The 19,611-nt window shown below is 37.4% G+C and overlaps 1 protein-coding gene across 1 annotated transcript; it reads left to right on the top strand.

Moving 5' to 3' along the window:
* Positions 1–400: 400 nt before the first annotated feature.
* HELQ (helicase, POLQ like) lies at positions 401–17,640 on the top strand (the record flags this gene model as incomplete). Its single annotated transcript, XM_029084007.1, has 17 exons — positions 401–1,139; positions 2,339–2,517; positions 3,052–3,252; positions 4,308–4,380; positions 4,866–4,963; positions 5,538–5,636; positions 6,824–6,969; positions 7,848–8,087; positions 8,959–9,100; positions 9,383–9,487; positions 10,005–10,224; positions 11,009–11,166; positions 12,618–12,716; positions 13,001–13,174; positions 13,786–13,899; positions 15,943–16,077; positions 17,554–17,640. Coding segments are annotated over 17 exons (3,009 nt in total), but the record flags the coding sequence as incomplete, so codon positions are not given.
* Positions 17,641–19,611: the final 1,971 nt, after the last annotated feature.

Here is a 19,611-nt window from a genome sequence, read left to right as displayed (position 1 = left end):
GGGCTCCTGGGGCTGGGCATGGAGGCCTGAGGTGACCCCGTGTGGGAGGGCAGCTTGGCCCAGGCCGAGCCTGCGTGAGGCCGGCCGGGGAGGGCTCCGCTTTGTGCGGGAGGGGATGTGCTTTGGCTTAAAGCGACTCGAATATTAAACTGCCATCGCCACCACGTAGCTGTGCGGGCGGCGTGTCCGCTCCGAGGTTAGGTTTCGCTGAGTTAAAGCCCGCTTTCCTTTGGAAGTCACGCTGAGTTCTTCTCACAGTCAGCACCAGAACAACACTTAACTTGTTTGTTAAGCTGGGGAGTGCTTAAATGACCTACACCTGATGTGTGTGCCGTGCCAGTTGTGCTGCCTCCTTTGGTGTTACTTTGGAGCATTAATACTCGTTGTTATGTTTTTACAGTGTAGTCACGATAGTGAGGAAGACATGTTTGGTGACTATGACAGCTTTTATGGAAATGATTCTTTGTTGTCTCAAGTTGATGATATAGAGCACAAACACCTGCTGGATAAAAATACAGATATTAAAGCAGCTGATGGTGTCATACTTGAGAGTCTGCAGTCAGTAATTCAACAGAAAAACCAAGATAATTTTTCTAATTCAGAAAATATGGTTGTCCTTAAAGCTGATGAAGAGGATGCTTTCCACATGAATGAAAATGATGTGGTTGATAGCAATCAAGAACCGACTGAATCTGTTTTAGATGACTTGCCATCATCACAGCTTTTGTATTTTGAGAAAATGGATAAACTTTCCTCTGGTTCTAGAACGTCTCTAGCTTCAGAAAGGAGAAATAAATGCATGAATTCTTCCTCAGACAAAATCAGAAGTCCATCATCTCTTTGTCCTGATGCTGAACACAGGAACAGACCCACTGACTTTTCTTCAGACTCTAAGTGTGATTTATTTAAAACTGAGAGTCTTAAAGATCATCTGAAAAGTGCCATGACTGTAAATGCCAAAGCCCAGACTGTGCAGGTCTCTAAGACCAAGCAGCTTAAAGAAGCTGTTTTATCTGAAGAGATTTTTGTTGCTAGGAAAACTATTGAAACTTCTTCTGTTGATATAGGTCCTTTTTATGGATTACCTAGCAAAGTTAAAGATCTATTCAAACAATTTCGAGGGATTGAGACGCTTTATGGTAATGTAACTAATGGTTTGTTGTAGAAAAAAAATTGCTAGTGAAGTGTTGCCTGTTTTAGCCATTATCCTGTAAAAATATTTTAAGGTAATATTTAATATAAACCATGTTGGAAAGTGCTTGTTTTATTTTATTAAGTGATTATTTTGTGGGTTTTAGGTGCGTGGGAAAGGTTGATAGGGCTTATAGAATACTTTGGAAGGCCCAGTCTCTGAAAGCTTGTCACAGAATTGCCTGGATTGGAAAAGACCTTTAAGATCATCAAGTCCAATCATTAACCCAACAGTGACAAGTCCCCGACTAAACCATGTCCCTAAGCACTATGTCTCCATGACTTAAATGCCTTCAGGGCTGGGAACTCCCACCACTGCTGTTCCAAGTGCCTGAGAACCCTTTCAGTAAAGAAATTCTTCCTGCTATCCAGTCTAAACTTCCCTGGCACAACCTGAGGTCATGTCCTCTCATCCTGTCACTTGTTACTTGGGAGTAGAGACCTGCCGAGAGGGATATTCATGGACTCCACACACGATTCAATGTGAATTCTACTGGAGACCTTTATTATTGGTTACATGATCACTTATATACTCTTAAGCTGTTAACACACACACACACAAACAACTCTTCATTGGCTATAAGCTACTGTTCACACGCCTGGTTACAGTACTTGATTGGATAAATCCACCTGTTTATGAGGCATTCTTTTTACTGCTGACTAGTTACATAAGAAGTTTTCTTATCTTGTTTTTATTGCATTCTTTCTCATGAATCTGTTTTTCACCCAAAGTCAAGACAAGGCCGAAGCCACTTGCAGCTTCAGCTCTTAAAGCGCCAACAGAGACCAACACCCACCTCACTACAACCTCCTTTCAGGTGGTTGAAGAGAGAGGGAAGGTCTCCTCTCAGCCTCCTTTTCTCCAGACTGAACAACCTCAGTTCCCTTAGCTGCTCCTCATGAGACTTGTGCTCCATCTCCTTCACCAGCTTTGTTGCCCTTCTCTGGACACGCTCCAGCACCTCAATGTCCTTCTTGTAGTGAGGGGCCCAAAACTGAACACAGCACTCGAGGTGCAGCCTCACCAGTGAATTATTGGAAAAAAACTCCCAAACACTAGACTTAAATTATTTGATATGAAACAGGCATTTTGATATTGATTAACTTGCTCACGGGAGTTGCTAAGAATTCTTTTTTAATTTTTCAGAATGGCAGCATGATTGCTTGATGCTAGAATCTCTGCAGCAAAGAAAGAATTTAATATACTCATTGCCAACCAGTGGTGGAAAAACACTTGTAGCTGAAATAATAATTTTGCAAGAATTACTGTGCAGACAGAAAGATGTTCTGATGATTCTGCCGTATGTTGCCATTGTCCAAGAAAAGGTCTGGGTTTTTTCTGATACTACTTATCTTTTCTTATATGCTGTGTTACTTGGCTGGGTTTTTAGCACTAATTTTAGCAAACTCCATGATTTTCATAAGTATATGGTGGGAAGTGACTTTTCTCCTAAATGCTGCTCTGAGGGTCAGTTATTTAATAATAAACCAGACTTAAATTATGAGGGAAAGAAGCTGAGTTATAAAGTGTAATAGCTTTTTTCAGTGTTATGTATAGTTGTGCAATCTTAAATCTGTACTGCCCAACTTGCTGAAGAAGTGGTCTTGAAAGAAAAACGAATATTTCTTTATATAAGAGAAAAGTTAATTTTAGAGAACAGATCTAACCTGAGCTTGATAATATTTGTAAACACTTCAGCTTTGCAATTGGAAAGGGTCGTCATAGCTAATATATTTTCACTATGTCAAACAGTTGATGGTGGTGTGGGTTGGTTATATGCCTGTTGAGTTCTTGAGGCAGCTCTGAAATCCAAAATGAGCATCAGTTTGTTCTCTGATTGATTTTTTTTTTTTTAACAGGTTAGGGGCTTATCAAGTTTTGGGATAGAATTGGGTTTCCTGGTTGAAGAATATGCAGGAAGTAAAGGAAGATTTCCACCAATCAAGAGAAGAATAAAAAAGTCTCTTTATATTGCTACTATAGAAAAAGGACATGCTCTAGTGAATTCCTTAATTGAAACAGACAGAATTGATGACCTTGGTTTGGTTGTAGTAGATGAGGTAGGCTACAAGATTTACACAGCTTTATAATACGCATTTTTTAAGATCTGTGACATGCAATTGTTAGCAAAGAGCGCTTTTTTTGATTACTTGCTTTTTCTTTGAGTGTTTATCATTAAATTATTACTACTTAACTAAGTTTTTCCTGTATTGGTACATAATCCCATAATGTTGAAAGTTATTTTTCTTCCACTGAAGCATTAGTTGCTGTATCAGGACAATAGATTCTGTATTGAGAGATCTACATATTAGTGGTTGATATTGAATTACTTAGTAACTACTTGTCAATTAGACACCTCTAATGGATTAGAAAAAGCATAAATCATTTTAATCGTGTGGAATGTGTTTTATGAATCCTAGAATTGAACTTCTGAATGTGGAACTTTGTGTCTGGTATTAAAAATGACTAAATGAAACAAGAAAGAAAAATATTAAATAACATTTCACTGTGAGAACTGTTCCTTATTCTGCTTTTTAGTGTTGTGGATGAGTTGTGCTACTAAGGGTTGGTTGTGAGGTTGGGTCACATGTGTAACATCTAAGAGGGTTGCTTAATTCATGGAATGCTGTAGGCTGACTGACCCTACTTTAACACAGTAGCTTCAAAACAGAAAGCAGCTTAAGAATTAAGTTCTACTTTTTTCTGGTAGTAGCTGGCTGCTAGAAATTTTTTTATATTAACTTCCACTCTGTGTTACTTAAAACATGGTTTGTTTAGAATTGCTTTAGGTTGGTGAATACAAAGATCTCTGACTGTTTGCTGTCAGGACTTAACTGTTTCTGTCAGTTATGGTCTAGTTAAATGGAAGGTAGATCTCGTTAACTATGTTCACTCCTGGGTCTGTTTTTCTGTGATTCTTAAATGTTGTTTCCATGAGGCTATACTTCTGAAAGGAGCTTAGCAGTCAAAACTTAGCAGAGGGAAGTCATGAGGAAGTCCAACAAAGACATTTCTGTAATACTTGTTTAGGAATACATGATTTTTTATTTTTTTTTTCATAAATGCTCTTAACTCAGTAATATTATTGCATTTTCTTTTTCCCTTCTGTGTGCAGTTGCACATGCTTGGTGAGGGAAGTCGTGGAGCCACACTGGAAATTACTCTTGCGAAAATTCTTTACACTAGTAGTAAGTAATGGCTGCAGTTAATGTTAATCAAATATTGTAGTGATGGCATCTCTAGAGAGAAGTCATACTTTTGCTTCCTGGATTTGTGGTGTTCTGGCTGCTTTTGAAAAACATGGCTTGACTCTGTGCATTAACAGTGTTTACTTGTTTAAGTGTTAGTCAGTTGACCCTGTAATGATGGGCTGGGTGTTTTTGAAGCTTTTTTTAATAGTACTTCTCTTGAGAAATCCTGAGTATTGTCAAATGTCTTCCATTTCTTCATAGGAGCCCGTTAGCTATTCCAATTAAATGCTTCTGTAGAGAAGGATTCATTTTTTATGTTTACATCTGAGGTAGTATTTCTTGGCTATATCCCCCTTGAAACCTGCCACTTTGGCATTCAAAAAGACTAACAATGAAGGAGCAGGCTTGTGAATTAAATACTGAGCAGAACTCTTAAAAATTGTGAACATGGCAATAAATTAATCTCAACTTCTGTTTTACAGAAAACACGCAAATCATTGGAATGAGTGCAACTTTAAATAATGTTGGAGACTTGCAGAAGTTCCTGCAAGCGGAGTATTATACTAATGATTTTAGACCGGTCTGTATACAAGATATACCATAAACTAGTAAAGATGATGTTTGGCTTTAAAGTCATAGCATATCTGTTTAGTGTGTCATTACAGGTTTTGTGCTTAATTTCACGGTATGATGTAATCCTGCTGCTGATGGCAGTGGTACCAGTACAATAAATAGCACTGTACACTTTGTAAATGCACAAATGCCAGTACCTTTATATTGTTGTCTTAAGCCATTTGTGTCTTTTTAACTAAACCAATTTCTAAATTACAGCAACTGTGATAATTCAATACAGTTCATTTGGTATGTCTAGAATCTGGATACTGGTGCTTGAGTGCTATCATGATAATGGTTTATGAATGGTTCATGGGCTATAACATTTGTCATATAACAGACACTTTGTCAAGGCAAATAATTAAAACAATTAACTTTAAAAAAATTCTTGATGCGATGGAATGCACTTGTGTGCATGCAAGTATGTATATAAAATGTGATACTAATTAATAAACATGAGCTGTATATCAGTAATAGCTTAATTTTTGGCGAAGAGTTGGTAATTTAACTAAAGTTTCTCTTTATGGCTTGTATCTCCCTAGGTGGAATTGAAGGAGTACGTAAAGATACGAGATACCATTTATGCAGTTGACAGCAAAGCAGAAAATGGCTTTACTTTTTCACGTCTCCTTAATTTCAAGGTAAAACTAAAGTGCTCATAGCTTTTGAACTATAGTTATAAAATGTATTATTTTACAGTGATTTGTTTACACAGCCTGTACCAAAGAAATCACTTAAACATTATAAATGCTTCATTTGTAATACCTATGAGGAGGAAAACGGTAGGCTTTGGGAGGAAAAAGGTCTTTAAAACACTGAACACTTCACTTGATTTTCTCTCTGTTACCACTCTAAGGTAGAGGTTTCTTCAGTATTTTAACACGTGAAGAGCAATGGGTTCAAACCATTCCAGGTACCCAGTGCTTTGGTTTTAGGTCGATTTTCTCAAAAATTGATCACTCTTAGAAGATACTGAAAGAAGACATCTTTTTTTGTTTTTGTCAGCTTATTGCTGCCTTGTAAAGATTAATTTCAGCCCTTAAAAAGAAAAATGTGTCTTATGGTAGACTGCCAGTAGCACAAGTAACATCACTGTGGTGTTGCTAGAAGAAATGGAAGTATTAAGGGAAAAAAGCAAAGCATCAGATTCCTATGTCCATGTATCCCTCAGTTCAAGCTAGATGTTAATAAGCTCTCAGGTGAGGGATTGGGAGAAAAGCTTATCCTACATAGAATATAGAATGGTTAGGATTGGAAGGGGCCTTAAAGATAATCTAATTCCAACCCCCCTGCCATCAGCAGGGACACCTTCCACTAGACCAGGTTGCTCAAAGCCTCATCCAGCCTGGCCTTGAACACTTCCAGGGAGGGGGCAGCCACAGCTTCTCTGGGCAACCTGTGCCAGTGTCTGACCACCCTCACAGTCAAGAATTTCTTCCTAATATCTAATCTAAACCTGCCCTCTGTCAGCTTAAAGCCATTTCCCCTTGTTTTGTCATTAACTGTCCTTATGAAAAGTCCCTCCCCAACCTTCCTGTAGCCCCTTCAGGTACTGGAAGGCCTCTATAAGATCTCCCCAGAGCCTTCTCTTCTCCAGGCTGAACAGCCCCAACTCTCTCAGCCTGTCCTCATAGGAGAGGTGCTCCAGCCCTCAGATCATCCTCGTGGCCTCCTCTGGACTCGTTCTAACTGGTCCATGTCTTTCTTGCAATTATGTCACGTTAAAGCAAATGTGAGCATTCTATCAAAGGCTGAGAACAAATCTTGAATACTTAGTTTATAACTTAATTTCTACGTTTAAATGTTTGTCAATCTGTGTTTGTAATAGTATTCTAGTAATCTGGAGAAAGCAGATCCTGACCACATCATTGCACTGGTTACTGAAGTTATTCCTAAGTATTCCTGCCTAATCTTTTGTCCCACTAAAAAGAACTGTGAAAATGTGGCTTCAATGGTGTGCAAGTACCTCAAGAAGTAAGTTTCTGTAATAATTTTTTAATTATATATATGGCATAATTGGTCAAAATTTAGGATTTATCTTCAGTAGTTTGCAAGTGACTTTCCCTTGTGAATGGAAGTAAATACTTTGAATGTGGAATCATGTAAAGTTGCTAACTGCATAAATGACAGTGAAGTGCTTAAGGCTCATTAAATGTTTTACAAAAAAAATATCTTATTTGTTAAATAAACTAGTATAAAAAAATATTATTAGAGACAAATAATAAAGAAAAAAGGAAAAACATGCTAAATTATTCTAAACTTGTGTCCCTTTGACACTGGTCTCTGCAAGCTTAGATAATAAACCTACAGGCTGGTATTTGGTCATGTGTGTTACCAGTCAGTTGCATATCACTGTTACGTACCTACTTTGTGAATGTAAGTTGGAAAATCTACACCAGGCTTTGTTAATAAATAAGTTTTATGTTTGGTTTCATTTAGGTGTGTTTTGATCAACTCATAATGGCCTAGCAAAGTTAAATTTTATGTAGGAAGAAATTATACTTATGAATAAAACCCCTTCCTTGCTGTCAAAATTGAAGCTTTTTTTGATGTACCCATAATCTTCACTACAAGCTGATACTGGCCCTATTTCCTTTCTTCAGTGTGCTCAGTACGCACACTTAGTGTTTGATCCCTTCTGTACCTGTGCTTACAAACAAGAGGAGAGTTCTGTTGCAGCTTAATCAGTCTCCTCTGTATGGTTATTTTCAAGATACTGGAAATACCTATTTCTCCAACCTAGATGTTAGAGGAATGCATAATGAACAGAAATAGACAATAAGCAGGTCTCTTGATATTTTTTTTAAATAATTAGTGATCAAAGTCTAAAGAAATGCTTTTCCTCTTCCAAGAGAATTTAGAACTCACAGGGAGAAAGAGAAACAAGATCTCATCGAGAACCTAAAGAACATTGGAAATGGAAGTGTCTGTCCTGTTCTGAAGCAAACAATCCCTTTTGGTATTGCCTATCACCATAGTGGCCTTACAAATGATGAAAGGAAAAGTATAGAGGAAGCATATTCTACAGGTGTCCTTTGTCTGCTTGCTTGCACAGCTACCTTAGCTGCTGGAGTCAACCTGCCAGCTAGAAGGTGAGTGACTGGAACATATTTCATTGCTGCATTGATTTTTGCTTTGTAAAAAATTGCCTTAATAAGTTGGAAATATCGGTGTTATTTGAAGTATGTTTCTGCTTTTACTAGCAAATTTAAAGTGTAAGGGGTTATATGTTCAACTCAAGACACAAGACTGCAAAGTTTTTACACAGGAAATTTGACTCAGTATCAAGTACCTCAGAATGCATAGCTGAAGAGGACTTAGCTAAGTGGGTTAAGGAATTTTTAATAAATTGCAGAAATGCTTCATTATTTTAGTAAAGTTACCCAGAAGAATAAGGAATTCATGGTCGTTTCCTTAGATGTTGTCCTAACAACGGTGTTTAAATTGTAAAATGAATCCTTTCTAAGGAGATATAGTTTGAATATTTTAACACAAAAATGTGTTATCTTATACAAGTACTGATGATATGGCTACCACACTCAGTATGACCAAAGAATGTTTGCTAACAATCCCATTTTGTGTGCATGTATGTTAGAATAATGCATCTGAGAGGAGAAAAAAAAATTCAGACAAGTGTTGTTTTCCTAGCATAACTGATGTATGGTCACTGTTGCTTATGTTTTCAGTAGGGTTTATTTTATATCTCCGTGATTTTCACTCCTAAACTCAGGCCTTTGAGTAGCTAGAAAGACAAGTTCCGAAGGTTCTGCAAAATGTAAGAAATGTGACTTATTCAATAAACCTTAAATTGTTAAGGTTGATTTACACATCTGTTCAAACAGGTGCATTTGATTTTTATTAGTTACTAAGCAAGGGGCATATATAAATAATGCATTTGTACAATTCTATTGCTGCTTTAGTAATCTTAATATAAAGCATAACTTGATAAAGGCTTCTTTACAGGGTTATTCTAAGAGCTCCTTATGTTGCTAATGACTTCCTGAAGAAGAACCAGTACAAACAAATGATTGGCAGAGCTGGTCGAGCTGGTATTGACAGTGCTGGAGAAAGTATTCTCATAGTGCAAGAAAAAGACAAACACTTGGTAATTTTTACAAAGCTGTTGTTAATTTAAATTGTTGGATTAAGCTGGTGGGATAAACAGGAGGAGCTGAGCTGCCTAGCTTAATTTTTCTTCACTTCTTAACATTGCAGGTATTTGACTTACATAACACCACCTATAAACTACCTTTGTGGTTTGTTTTCAGATGTGAACTGTAAACTTTAGATGTCTACACTTATTTTCTTTATAAACTGAGTCATGTGTATCAGTATTTTGAAAAGTGCATAAATATTTTCGCTGAACAAGTATGTTTCTTCTTTTTAGGTTCAGGATTTAGTCAGCAGTCCTTTGGAGAATTGTTACAGCAATCTTCTACTGGAGTTGACCAAGGGAATGCAGAGCCTGTTGTTATCTTTGGTTGGACTGAAGGTATTGGTTAACTCTTCTCTGTGAGTAACTTAAGTGATTGGGAATGTAAAGAAAATCTTTTCTGATTCTATAGAAAAAACAGACTTTTTAAACAGGTTGCCTGCAAGTTCAGAAAAGCTTCTAATCAGATAGGAAGGACAAAGATTAGATTAGTCTTTTTATTTAACTCAGTTATCAAGTAATCATGTAATATGACAATTTTCTTATGCATAAAAGTCAGAATTATATCTACCCTATGATACATTACAGTATTTGTAGTTCCATTTCTGATACTTGATTCAAAATACAAAAACATTAACCTGAGGCAGTAACTAGAACAGAACAGATGGAGAGCAGTCCCATCAGCTCCATCATAGACTGTCTATCATTCTATTTGTTGTTGTGTATTTCTTTAGAAACACATTAACAGGATATCAAAACTGCTTCTCTATTCAGTAATCATTTTCATATAGCTTATGAAATGTGTTATGTGAAATGATACCTTTGAAAATGCTAATCACTTGCAAAACTGATGCAGGTAGCAGTTACCCATGAGGAAGTCGACAATTTTATGTCTGGGACATTGCTGGGTGTTCAGCAGCAGCTGCTGTCTAAAGAGAAGAGCCTCTCGGAGGTAATTAAAGATGGGCTAGAAAATCTAATAGAAAAAGGACTTCTGAAAGGAAGAATGTCTGAGAAGGACCACAATTCCAAATGTACACTCACAATCACACCATTGGGTAGAGCTACTTATAAAGGTAAGACTTCTCTTATTCTTCAGGAAACCCTTTCACCTCAGCCTTATCTCAATTCAATATGTTTTCCCATCTTCTGTCTGAAACTGCAATGAAAAATAAGTTGTAGAGAGACAGTTTTTATTAGTAAATGGTGCGCTGGACTGAAAATAGGAGTGAATGAGTAGTGCATGGCTGAACGTGATGGGAATGAATTGTAATAACGCTGGTCGTAATGGGAGTGAAAACAGAACTGTACCCCCCAAAAAATGATTTAAAGATTTGATTTAGTGACTGTAATCAAAATGGCTCAAGACCTTGTTTTATAATTCATTGTTCATGAGCAGGTATTGTGAACAGGGGGATTTCTTGACCTAGAGGGAAGCTTAAGAGGAAAAGGAAGCATGTGACATGTAGACCAGTTGTAATAAAGATGGTGTATCAGGAAGTTCTGTTTTCCTGTCGTGGCATAAAGATATGGGGTGTGGAACACAATTGGAACAGGATGAATCTCAAAGATTCCTTCAGTCTATGAGATTGTTCCAGATTTCATTAAAGCCAAAGCAATTTACAAACACTCCAAAACCGCACACAGAATGGGCATATGTGGCAATGGGTGACTGCCTTTCCTCACTTGTGTGTCACTGCTCATGTTAGCGTTGAGCAATTATTCAGGTTACAATTACTTCTTTTCAGTTTAGATGACATAACAAGCTTTTGTGGAAGATAAAGGAAATATTAACTCTGTGTTAACATCTATTACGCTTAACTGTGTATAAAATTGCAATACATTGTTTGCTTATTATAGGGTCTATAGACTTGGCATACTGCAATCTTCTTCACAGAGAACTGAAGAAAGGTTTGGAAGGGCTGATTCTTGAGAGCAATCTTCATCTTCTGTATCTGGCAACTCCATACGATATGACTTCCAACTGTAGCCCAGATTGGATGATATACTTGAGACAGGTGAGAATTTACTGGCAAACATGTGTTGGGGCATATAGTGATCCTGCTTATTAAACTTTAGGGAAGCTTATATGCATAGGAAATGTAGATGGTGGGGTTATGATTTGATGAAAAGTTAAGAAACGCTATTTTATTTTCAGTCACAGGGCAGGAGTGCTTTCCTGTATTGCATAAAAACCTAAGTTCTCTTTTGCAACTATAATATTTGACCCTGCTTGGAGGAAACAGTGGCATGAAATACATCTGTTGCCAGTATCCCAAATCCTTACTCTAACCTTGGTGTTAGCCTTGCCATCAGCAGAGCCTGGTTAATCTTAAACAAGACTTTCCTATAAACTAGTTATATGTAACCACATCATTGTAGTTTTGCAACCACTACTAAATTAATCAAGAGCCATATTTACCTTCTGATGCTTGCTCATTTAATCTGTAGTTTAGGGAGCAGAATCCACTAGAGAATGTTAAGTCAATCTCTGATATCTGAGTCGAGTGCTTAACTCCAGCCATGACTGCAACTATTACCCTGTGGCCAATACCTTCCTACAGACTGCTAGACTTATGTCAGCCTTAGCAGCACAGCCCTTAACCTGGCCTTGCACACTCTAGAAGATCCCCCCGTAATTCAACTGCTCCCTTTTCTGTAAAGTGTTATATACTAGAGGTAGCACTAAAATCTATTTAATTTTGTTAAAATGTGGCATTCAGAGATGGACAATTACAGATAATTCAAACAAGTAGGAAAAGAAGCTGTAGATCTGTCTACTGACTGTAGTGCTAGTCTAGTGACTGAGTACTAAATAGAGATATTGAAAAAAATTTTGTTTCATTTGAGTAATAGGCCTGTGTTTTCTATAATATTAAGAGAATTAAATATCTGAAAATACTTTCTAAAACTATCTTGGAGTCTACAGAGCATTTGTTAAGCTTGGAGAAGAGCCTTTGATCACTACATGGAGAAGGTGTTAAATGCAGGAGGTACTTTAATGTTGATGACATTTTTTGGAAAAAATATTTGAGTACTTAGAAGTAACTCAGTTCTCCAGGGTGTTTAATCTGTTCATCTTGAATCTTAAATATACAAGTAGACATTTTTACCAAGGGATATGAGAAGAGTAATGCTGTGTGCATCTTAATACTAGAGTAGGCTTTACAGTTATAAAAAGAAAAACTTAGTATGTATGCACACCAGAAGTTTATCAGCAGAACACATATGTAAATGTATTTCCAAACCAGTGGAGTTCAAGATGAAGAATGAAAGTTAGTCATTCACAGAGGAAAAGGGAAGGCAAATTACCTGTCTGCAGGTGGTATGTTATACAAATTTGATGTGAATTGCTTTTTTACAGCTAAATAGAGCATATTTACATTGTCTGCAGCTTTTCTGATTTGTAACACTTGTAACTTAATAAGTTTTTAATATATAATCTTGACTGTAGTCAATCTTATTTTAGTTCAATCAGCTAAGTGCAGCAGAGCAAAAAGTAGCGGATATTGTGGGAGTACCCGAAAGCTTCATTACGAAAAAGGCTTCTGGTCAAGCCATCAGAAAGGTAGGCTGGAGATTTCACATACCCAAGCTGACAGGTTAGCAATTTCATTTGATTTTTTACAAATTCTAGATTATTTTTCTGCTAGTGTTCTTTATTACTGTTCTACTTACTAAGGTTCTTTCAACCTCATTGATTGGTTATCTTAATGTTGTTTAATGTCTTTAGATATAACATAAATGTGTTTGAGATGTGAAGGAGTAGAGATGAAAATAATTTGTTTATAGTACTAACAGAATATCTTGAATGTGATACTGGCTCTGAATTCTAACTTGCTTTATTCCTAGAATGTGGACAGTGCTGTGGTAAACAGGCTCTACCTGTCGTTTGTCCTTTATACCCTACTGAAAGAGACCGATATATGGAGTGTTTCAGAGAAATTTAATATGTCCCGAGGATATGTGCAAAATCTCCTTAATTCTGCTGCCTCTTTTGCCTCCTGTGTTCTGCATTTCTGTGAGGTAGTGTGTTAAGTGAATTCCAGTAAATTCTTTGGGATTGGTTTCTCAAAATCTGAAGTTTATTCTCTTATGTTAAATATGAAAACAGCTGCTGTATTTCGTCTTTCCTGTGCAAAACTGCCTTTTTTCATCTTTCCTGGTCAAAATTATTTTTCCTGTTCAGAAAATCATGCTTGTACAGTGATATTTCTTATATTTAAAGTAAGATTTATGCACCAAGAATGTGAAAATACACAAACTGTACAGGGCATTGATCAGTGTCAGCACTGTTGGTGAAATAGTTGACAATTTTACCTTTGTTTTGGAAATAAGGCCATCTGGTTGTGGAATGTAATCTCAGGAAAACAGCTGCCTTGGCTTGTTACCTTGTTTTCTTTCCTCTATTGAAATAATGCATTGCTTATACTTCAGAACTGCCCCAACTTTAGGATGGTCAGCTAAAGAGTGCTGAATACACCTCTGCAGCTAGCTGAAAGGATAACTAGAAATAATAGTGCTTCCCCTGTCTAAAAGCCAGATGTATGCTTGTTGCTGTAACAGAGCTCTTATCAGTCAGACCCCCACGAATACAGAACTTAGGATGTGATTTTTAGTGATCTTTGTCTCTGCAGGAATTGGAAGAATTCTGGGTTTATAAAGCCTTGCTGACAGAACTTACCAAGCGGTTGACATACTGTGTCAAGGCAGAACTCATCCCTCTGATGGAGGTAGCAGGGGTTCTAGAGGTCAGTAAACCTGGCTTTGTGAGATTTTCCAATGTAGACTGCTAAATGCTAAATGTTACTGTGCCTCTCAAGTATATCTGGAAGACCAAGCTAGTTTTTTATTGAGAATTTGGCATAGTGCAGATATCCCACAACAGTCTGGTAGGCTGGGGGAAAACGTGGTGTGTTGAGGAAGTGTGAGCTGGAGCCAATAATGTTTTTCTTCTGTCTGCTACCACAGCAACAGTGAAAATCTTGTATTTGGACAATAATTTAGCTGTATACTCAGCTGGAAAACAGAGTCCAGGTTCCTTTTGTGGTAAGGATTGTTCAATTCATGGGAGTAAAGAGGAGTAAGAATTTACAAGTTTAGTTAAATTAGAAGATCCTCACAGAAATATGTGAAGTCCCATTCAGAACTAAGACATTTACAAGCACTTGCCGTTATGCACTTGAAATAAGAAACCTAACCAGTCTCTGGATCAAAGACTCCTACTAAAGTAGAAAAAAATTTTGGTCTTCGCTGCAAGGTTATAAGTAATCACTGAACCTCTTTGCAAAATGATCTAGCTTGCCTGTCCAGCTTATTGTAGAATCAGTTTGTCAGCAAACCATTGCATTTAGTGACAGTGTAAGGTTTTTCTTCTCAGAAGATAAACAATTATGAAGTAGTCTAACAAACAGGTTTGTTCATATATATATATATATATATCACACTTTCTAAATTGGATGTAAAAGGTAAATAGTATTTTTTTTTAATGGCTTACTCCATGTGGGAGCATTTCTGTGTAAAATGGAAACAAAAACAGCCTGGACAGCATGATTCTGCTGAAGTTGTATTTTAAAAATGACTCTTCAAAATTACTGCTGTCATCAAGGTACTCTTGCACTGGAGTTAAAACTATACTCACAGCTGGTATTTGTAGCAGGTAGACTGTCATCTTGAACAGACATGGTTTGCTGTGGAGGAAATGATAAAATCAATCTTAAGGTTACTGTAGTGAAAGAGAAAATTATTTTCTGCACATTTACTTGTGCAGTTTGCAGAACAGTCTATTTTTTTCATGATATTTAAGTCATTAGTGGGAAAAGATTGTCGTTGGTCATACTATGTATATAACAGCCAAATAGAATACAGAAAATATTTGCTGGCAATTAGTGGTTAGGTTTTGGTTAAATTAATGACACCTCTTTCACATAAATGAACATACATAGTCCTCAGCTATGATGGAGGAAGATAATATATTGTAAGCTGTTACCTGCTGGATACTGGTAAAACTCAGGATACTAAAGCCTTGGGGATACTAAATTACACTCCACTACTAGTGTAGAAATGCATTTTAATTTAAACTTTGTAAAGTTCTAGCAGTATTTGTTTTGCAATAGAAATGTTTGCCCAGAGACCCTCTCTTAAGCAAATACTGCTTGGCTACAGGACCAAACCAAGTTAAGAGAAGCAGATAATGCACACCCCCTTAACTGGCGATTATCAAATTGCAGAGAATCTCTCCTGTGATGTGTATTTCTCCTGTATACGTGAGCTTATAGCCTTGACTTCACACAAAACTAGAGAAATAAAAAAGATATTGTGATACAAAAGGAAAAAATATTTATAAGCTTGAAACAGGAAAATATAGGCTTTTCTGGAATTTTGTGAAAGCTCTGTTCTGTGCAAATTCTGTAGGGGAAAAAAAAAATCTGATAAAATCAGCCCTCCTTGTACTTAGACATCTCCAAAGAATGTGAGAGAGTCATTCCTGTCAGTGACATGCAGAAAACATAACAAAAGTGGATGGCAGAGTCAGTATCATCTAGGCTCAGAGAAAATAATGACAAGTGGGTTCCAAAGAGCTGGGTAAGATTGTATGGGGATGTAAATCTTAGGGGTAAAGCTGTATTTTTGGGGAGTAAAGACTGTTGGTGAGTATTCATGTTCTTAGAAAGATAAATCAAAGAGAATTGGATTAATATGCAAAGATGAAATACTTGAGGTTGGTGCAGAGATTGGTACCTAATGATAATTCTTATTGCCTGTTCTAATCTAACACAATTTTGGACTTGCAGGCACGAGCAAAACAGCTTTATAATGTGGGGTACAAAACTTTAGCACACTTGGCTAATGCAAATCCAGAAACTCTGGTCAAGATGATCGGGCACTTGTCACGACGTCAAGCCAAGCAGATTGTTTCATCTGCAAAGGTGGGTTAGAAACAAAGTTATAAAAACCTGCTTCGGACCCTCCATATGTCAGAAGTGGATGTCTGAGTGCATTAAAAGTGAAGGATTCACTTTCCTAGTAACAGCATTAGTGAATATTTGTGATCCACATACTGATCTGTATTAAGCATATATTGAAATATTTTCTTGATGGTATCATTTATCTAAGGTAGTTAAGAGTAATGAACTGAGGAATTGCTGACTTTCATGCTCCTGAATGACAGGCAAACTTAAAACTTTTCTTAAAATAATTTGTTATGTAGAGAATAGTAGCAAGTTGTGCTCTTTTTCAGAGGGGAAGCAAAGGGCAAAAATGTTTTTCCAGCTTGTCTGGTGAAATGTGGGAATTAAATGGCTACCTTGATCACCATGCTTGAGTCATAACTGAAAATTCTTGACTCTGCCAATACCTCAGGACTTAAGTTACAGAAATTCTAGTGGTGGTTGTGATAAAAGGATTTTCAGGACTGTAGAAATGGAAACCAACAAGGCACAGGGTTAACCTCACCTATTTAGGTTGCCTTTGTCATACCTTGTTATTCTTTCCTTTCTATATGTTTTCTCTTTTGAATATGCATCATGAGAAGAGCCTTCACGTAATGTCTGCCTGTAAGGGGATGCCTAGAATCAGTGTATGGGTGGTTGGTGTAAACATAATGCAGCCAGTAACAAAGCCTTCATTTGTATATTCTCACGGAGTAAAAGTATTAACTTTGGGGTTTATGTGCTTAAAGGGGTGTGGCCATCAAATATTGTTGCAGGCTCCTTATTGCTTTTTGCTGCTGTGTGAGCCAAAAGAAAGGGATATATGCAGATTCCTCATTACATCAGTGCCAAATCCAGCAATCTCGCTTACTCTCACGCTCAGCTATTAAACTGGTGGCGTTTCCTCTAACCGGGGAGTTAGGAGAGTGCTGGCACGAGTTATGCTACACATACTGCTGTGAGGACTGATACACTCCAACTGCCAGCAACAGACAGTTCAGGGGAGCAGATTAAACAGTTGCTAATATCGGGGTCCTATGTGTCTGGTGTAAAATGCTGTAGTAAGAAATTTTGTATAGAGCGAGAAATTGGCAGTTTAGGCACAACTTACAAATGTTTATTCCAACATGGAAAATAAATGTTTAAGGCTAAAAATGCTGTTAACAGTTCTAGACAAAAAATGTTAAAATTTATGTATTATGTGATGGCAGAACTGAGAAAACCAGCTGTGTATGGTATGAATTTTGGGGTAGTGTTTTTCATATGGGTATACACTAAACAGTAAAAAAAAGTTGGTTATAGTACTTGTGAAAATGTTAGTCCTTTGAGGCAAAGGTACTGTGGTCCTGTGAGCAGCAGGTTGGTTTTTTTTACAGACTAGATGCAAGTTTAAAAAGAAAAATTGATCTTTTAACCTGTCTAACAGTTACAGCTAAGGCTTATATTCTTTTCCCAATATTTTTTCCGTTATAGATGCTGCTGAGTGAAAAAGCTGAGGCTTTACAAGAAGAAGTTGAAGAACTCTTAAAGGTGCCTCCAGATATCCCACAGACCTACTGACCAACTGTCATGAAGAAAAATCATGAATCCAAAAACTGAGATATTTTTAAATTTTCTATATAAAGCTGCTGTAATTATAATAAATATTTAATGTCTTTTGTATACCTCAATTTTGTGAGAGTTCTTGAGGTGGTGCACCTGCACACACACACCTGCACCAGTGGTGGTCAGAATGGATGTGTCTGGTCGTGGTGGCCACATCCTGGTCCACATGGACTCTGGGGAGACAGATACCTTGGTGCCCTTGGCTATTGTGTTAAGCAATGTGCCCACCTAACCACACTGCTGGTCAACGCCTGTCTTCAGCCAGATTTAGAAGAAACTAGCAACTGTGCTCAGTGTGCAAATACAACTTCATGAGTCAATCATCTTATGCCCAAGAGCCCTTGGAGCTCTCCTGCATGGCAGTGGGCTGCATGCCAGGATCTCCCCTTGAGTAGGGACACCTCTCAAGGTTACTCCTCAAGACTGAGAGATTCCTTGCTGCAACAGATTCTTGGTAAGTGATTAATAGCCTGCTAAACCTTGAAGCTCTTAGCTAACGGATTGATTGCACATACATAATCCTTTGAACATAAACCATTGACTGAGTCTGGAGCTAGGATTGGATCCAGCTGCACCTGGACTCCTCTCTGAGAAGAAGTTTAGAAAGCAAGAAGGTCCTCTGTCAACCTCAGGACTCAATGGAAGAGTCTCCCTGACAGTTTTGTCTGTCCTCTATGCAGTAAGTAATCAAGTGTACCTTGCCACTGAATCTTGTGAAACCACTGCTGCATTTACTATCGAACTTTGTTAAACTTCCTCCCCTCCCATCACGCCTTCTGTAACAGTTCTGAGTTCAGAATGTTTCTTGGGAAGTTGACTTCATTTGAAGATTTAACTGTGAACCTCTTGACTAGAATCTAAAGATGTGATCTTAATTTATTCCTGTTTTTAGGAATAGGAGCCCTAGGGGTGCTTGGGGGACTGCACTAACTGGCTGGTGTGTACTTCAGCCTAGAGCTGAAGTTCATAGCTGGCTTAAATACCACCTTCCATTGGATATTCCCTTTAGGACACATGTGCTTGAGTGAGCTACTCCAAAATTCCTACTTGCAGGAATCTCTGTACTCTGAATGTAGCTAATGGAAGGAGAGAAAGAGTTGCAGTTCATAGCAAAGCACTTGTCCTGGAGTTGTGTAAGAAATTGTAAATGATGCCTAGTTTAAGCCTTGTTAAAAGATGCAAATATCAAATTCTTATTCAGTCTCTGGCAATTCCCTGAGAGAATTGTTTTGGGGTGTTTTGTAGAAGCCTTCCAAGCAGAAAGTTTACAATTTTTTTGGAATGTTTTAAAATTTTTTGCTTAAATGTGAAGACTAATAGAGATGATGTCTTGAACTGGTTTTTGAGAAGCTGTATCAAGTTCTGAGACTCCATGGGCATGTGTCATTGTCCTGGTTTCTAGCTGAAAGCTCATTAGGATTTTTAAAGGTATCTGAACCATATTTGCTCCAGCAAACAGTAAGGCCTTATGAAAGTAGTTTTGAAAATGCCTGAAACTTCATCACTTGTGATACAGTAAACTCCTTTTCAAAGCTGGTAGGTAGTACATGATGCTGTTAGAGCACTGCACTTAAGAAGACTTGAAAGCTGTGACAGACTGCTGAGTTAAACCATGGTAGCCAGTGTCCTGACACACTTAAATATGGCATTTCTATGTAAACTCTGGTGCCCCTTCTCAGTAAAGGAAAAGGAAGGTAAACCTTAGTTAAACTGTCTTTTTTTTTTTATTATTCAACTTAAGTTGTGTTGGGATTCCAGAGATAATCAGGAATGTTTTTAAATCCAGTGGGGTTGTTAGAGGTTGAACACTTGACTGAAAGGGGCTATGGTGAAAAACTGGTGAAAAGGTTAGTATTTTACTGCTCATTTTGTTGTTGCATTACAGAAATCATAGGTAGCAATGGAATAAATTCTTTATAAGCCATC

Source organism: Antrostomus carolinensis, unplaced genomic scaffold (genome assembly GCF_000700745.2).
Source record: "Antrostomus carolinensis isolate BGI_N321 unplaced genomic scaffold, ASM70074v2 scaffold6323, whole genome shotgun sequence".
In the NCBI taxonomy this organism is placed as follows: domain Eukaryota; kingdom Metazoa; phylum Chordata; class Aves; order Caprimulgiformes; family Caprimulgidae; genus Antrostomus; species Antrostomus carolinensis.
This window is presented reverse-complemented; position numbering and strand designations above follow the sequence as displayed.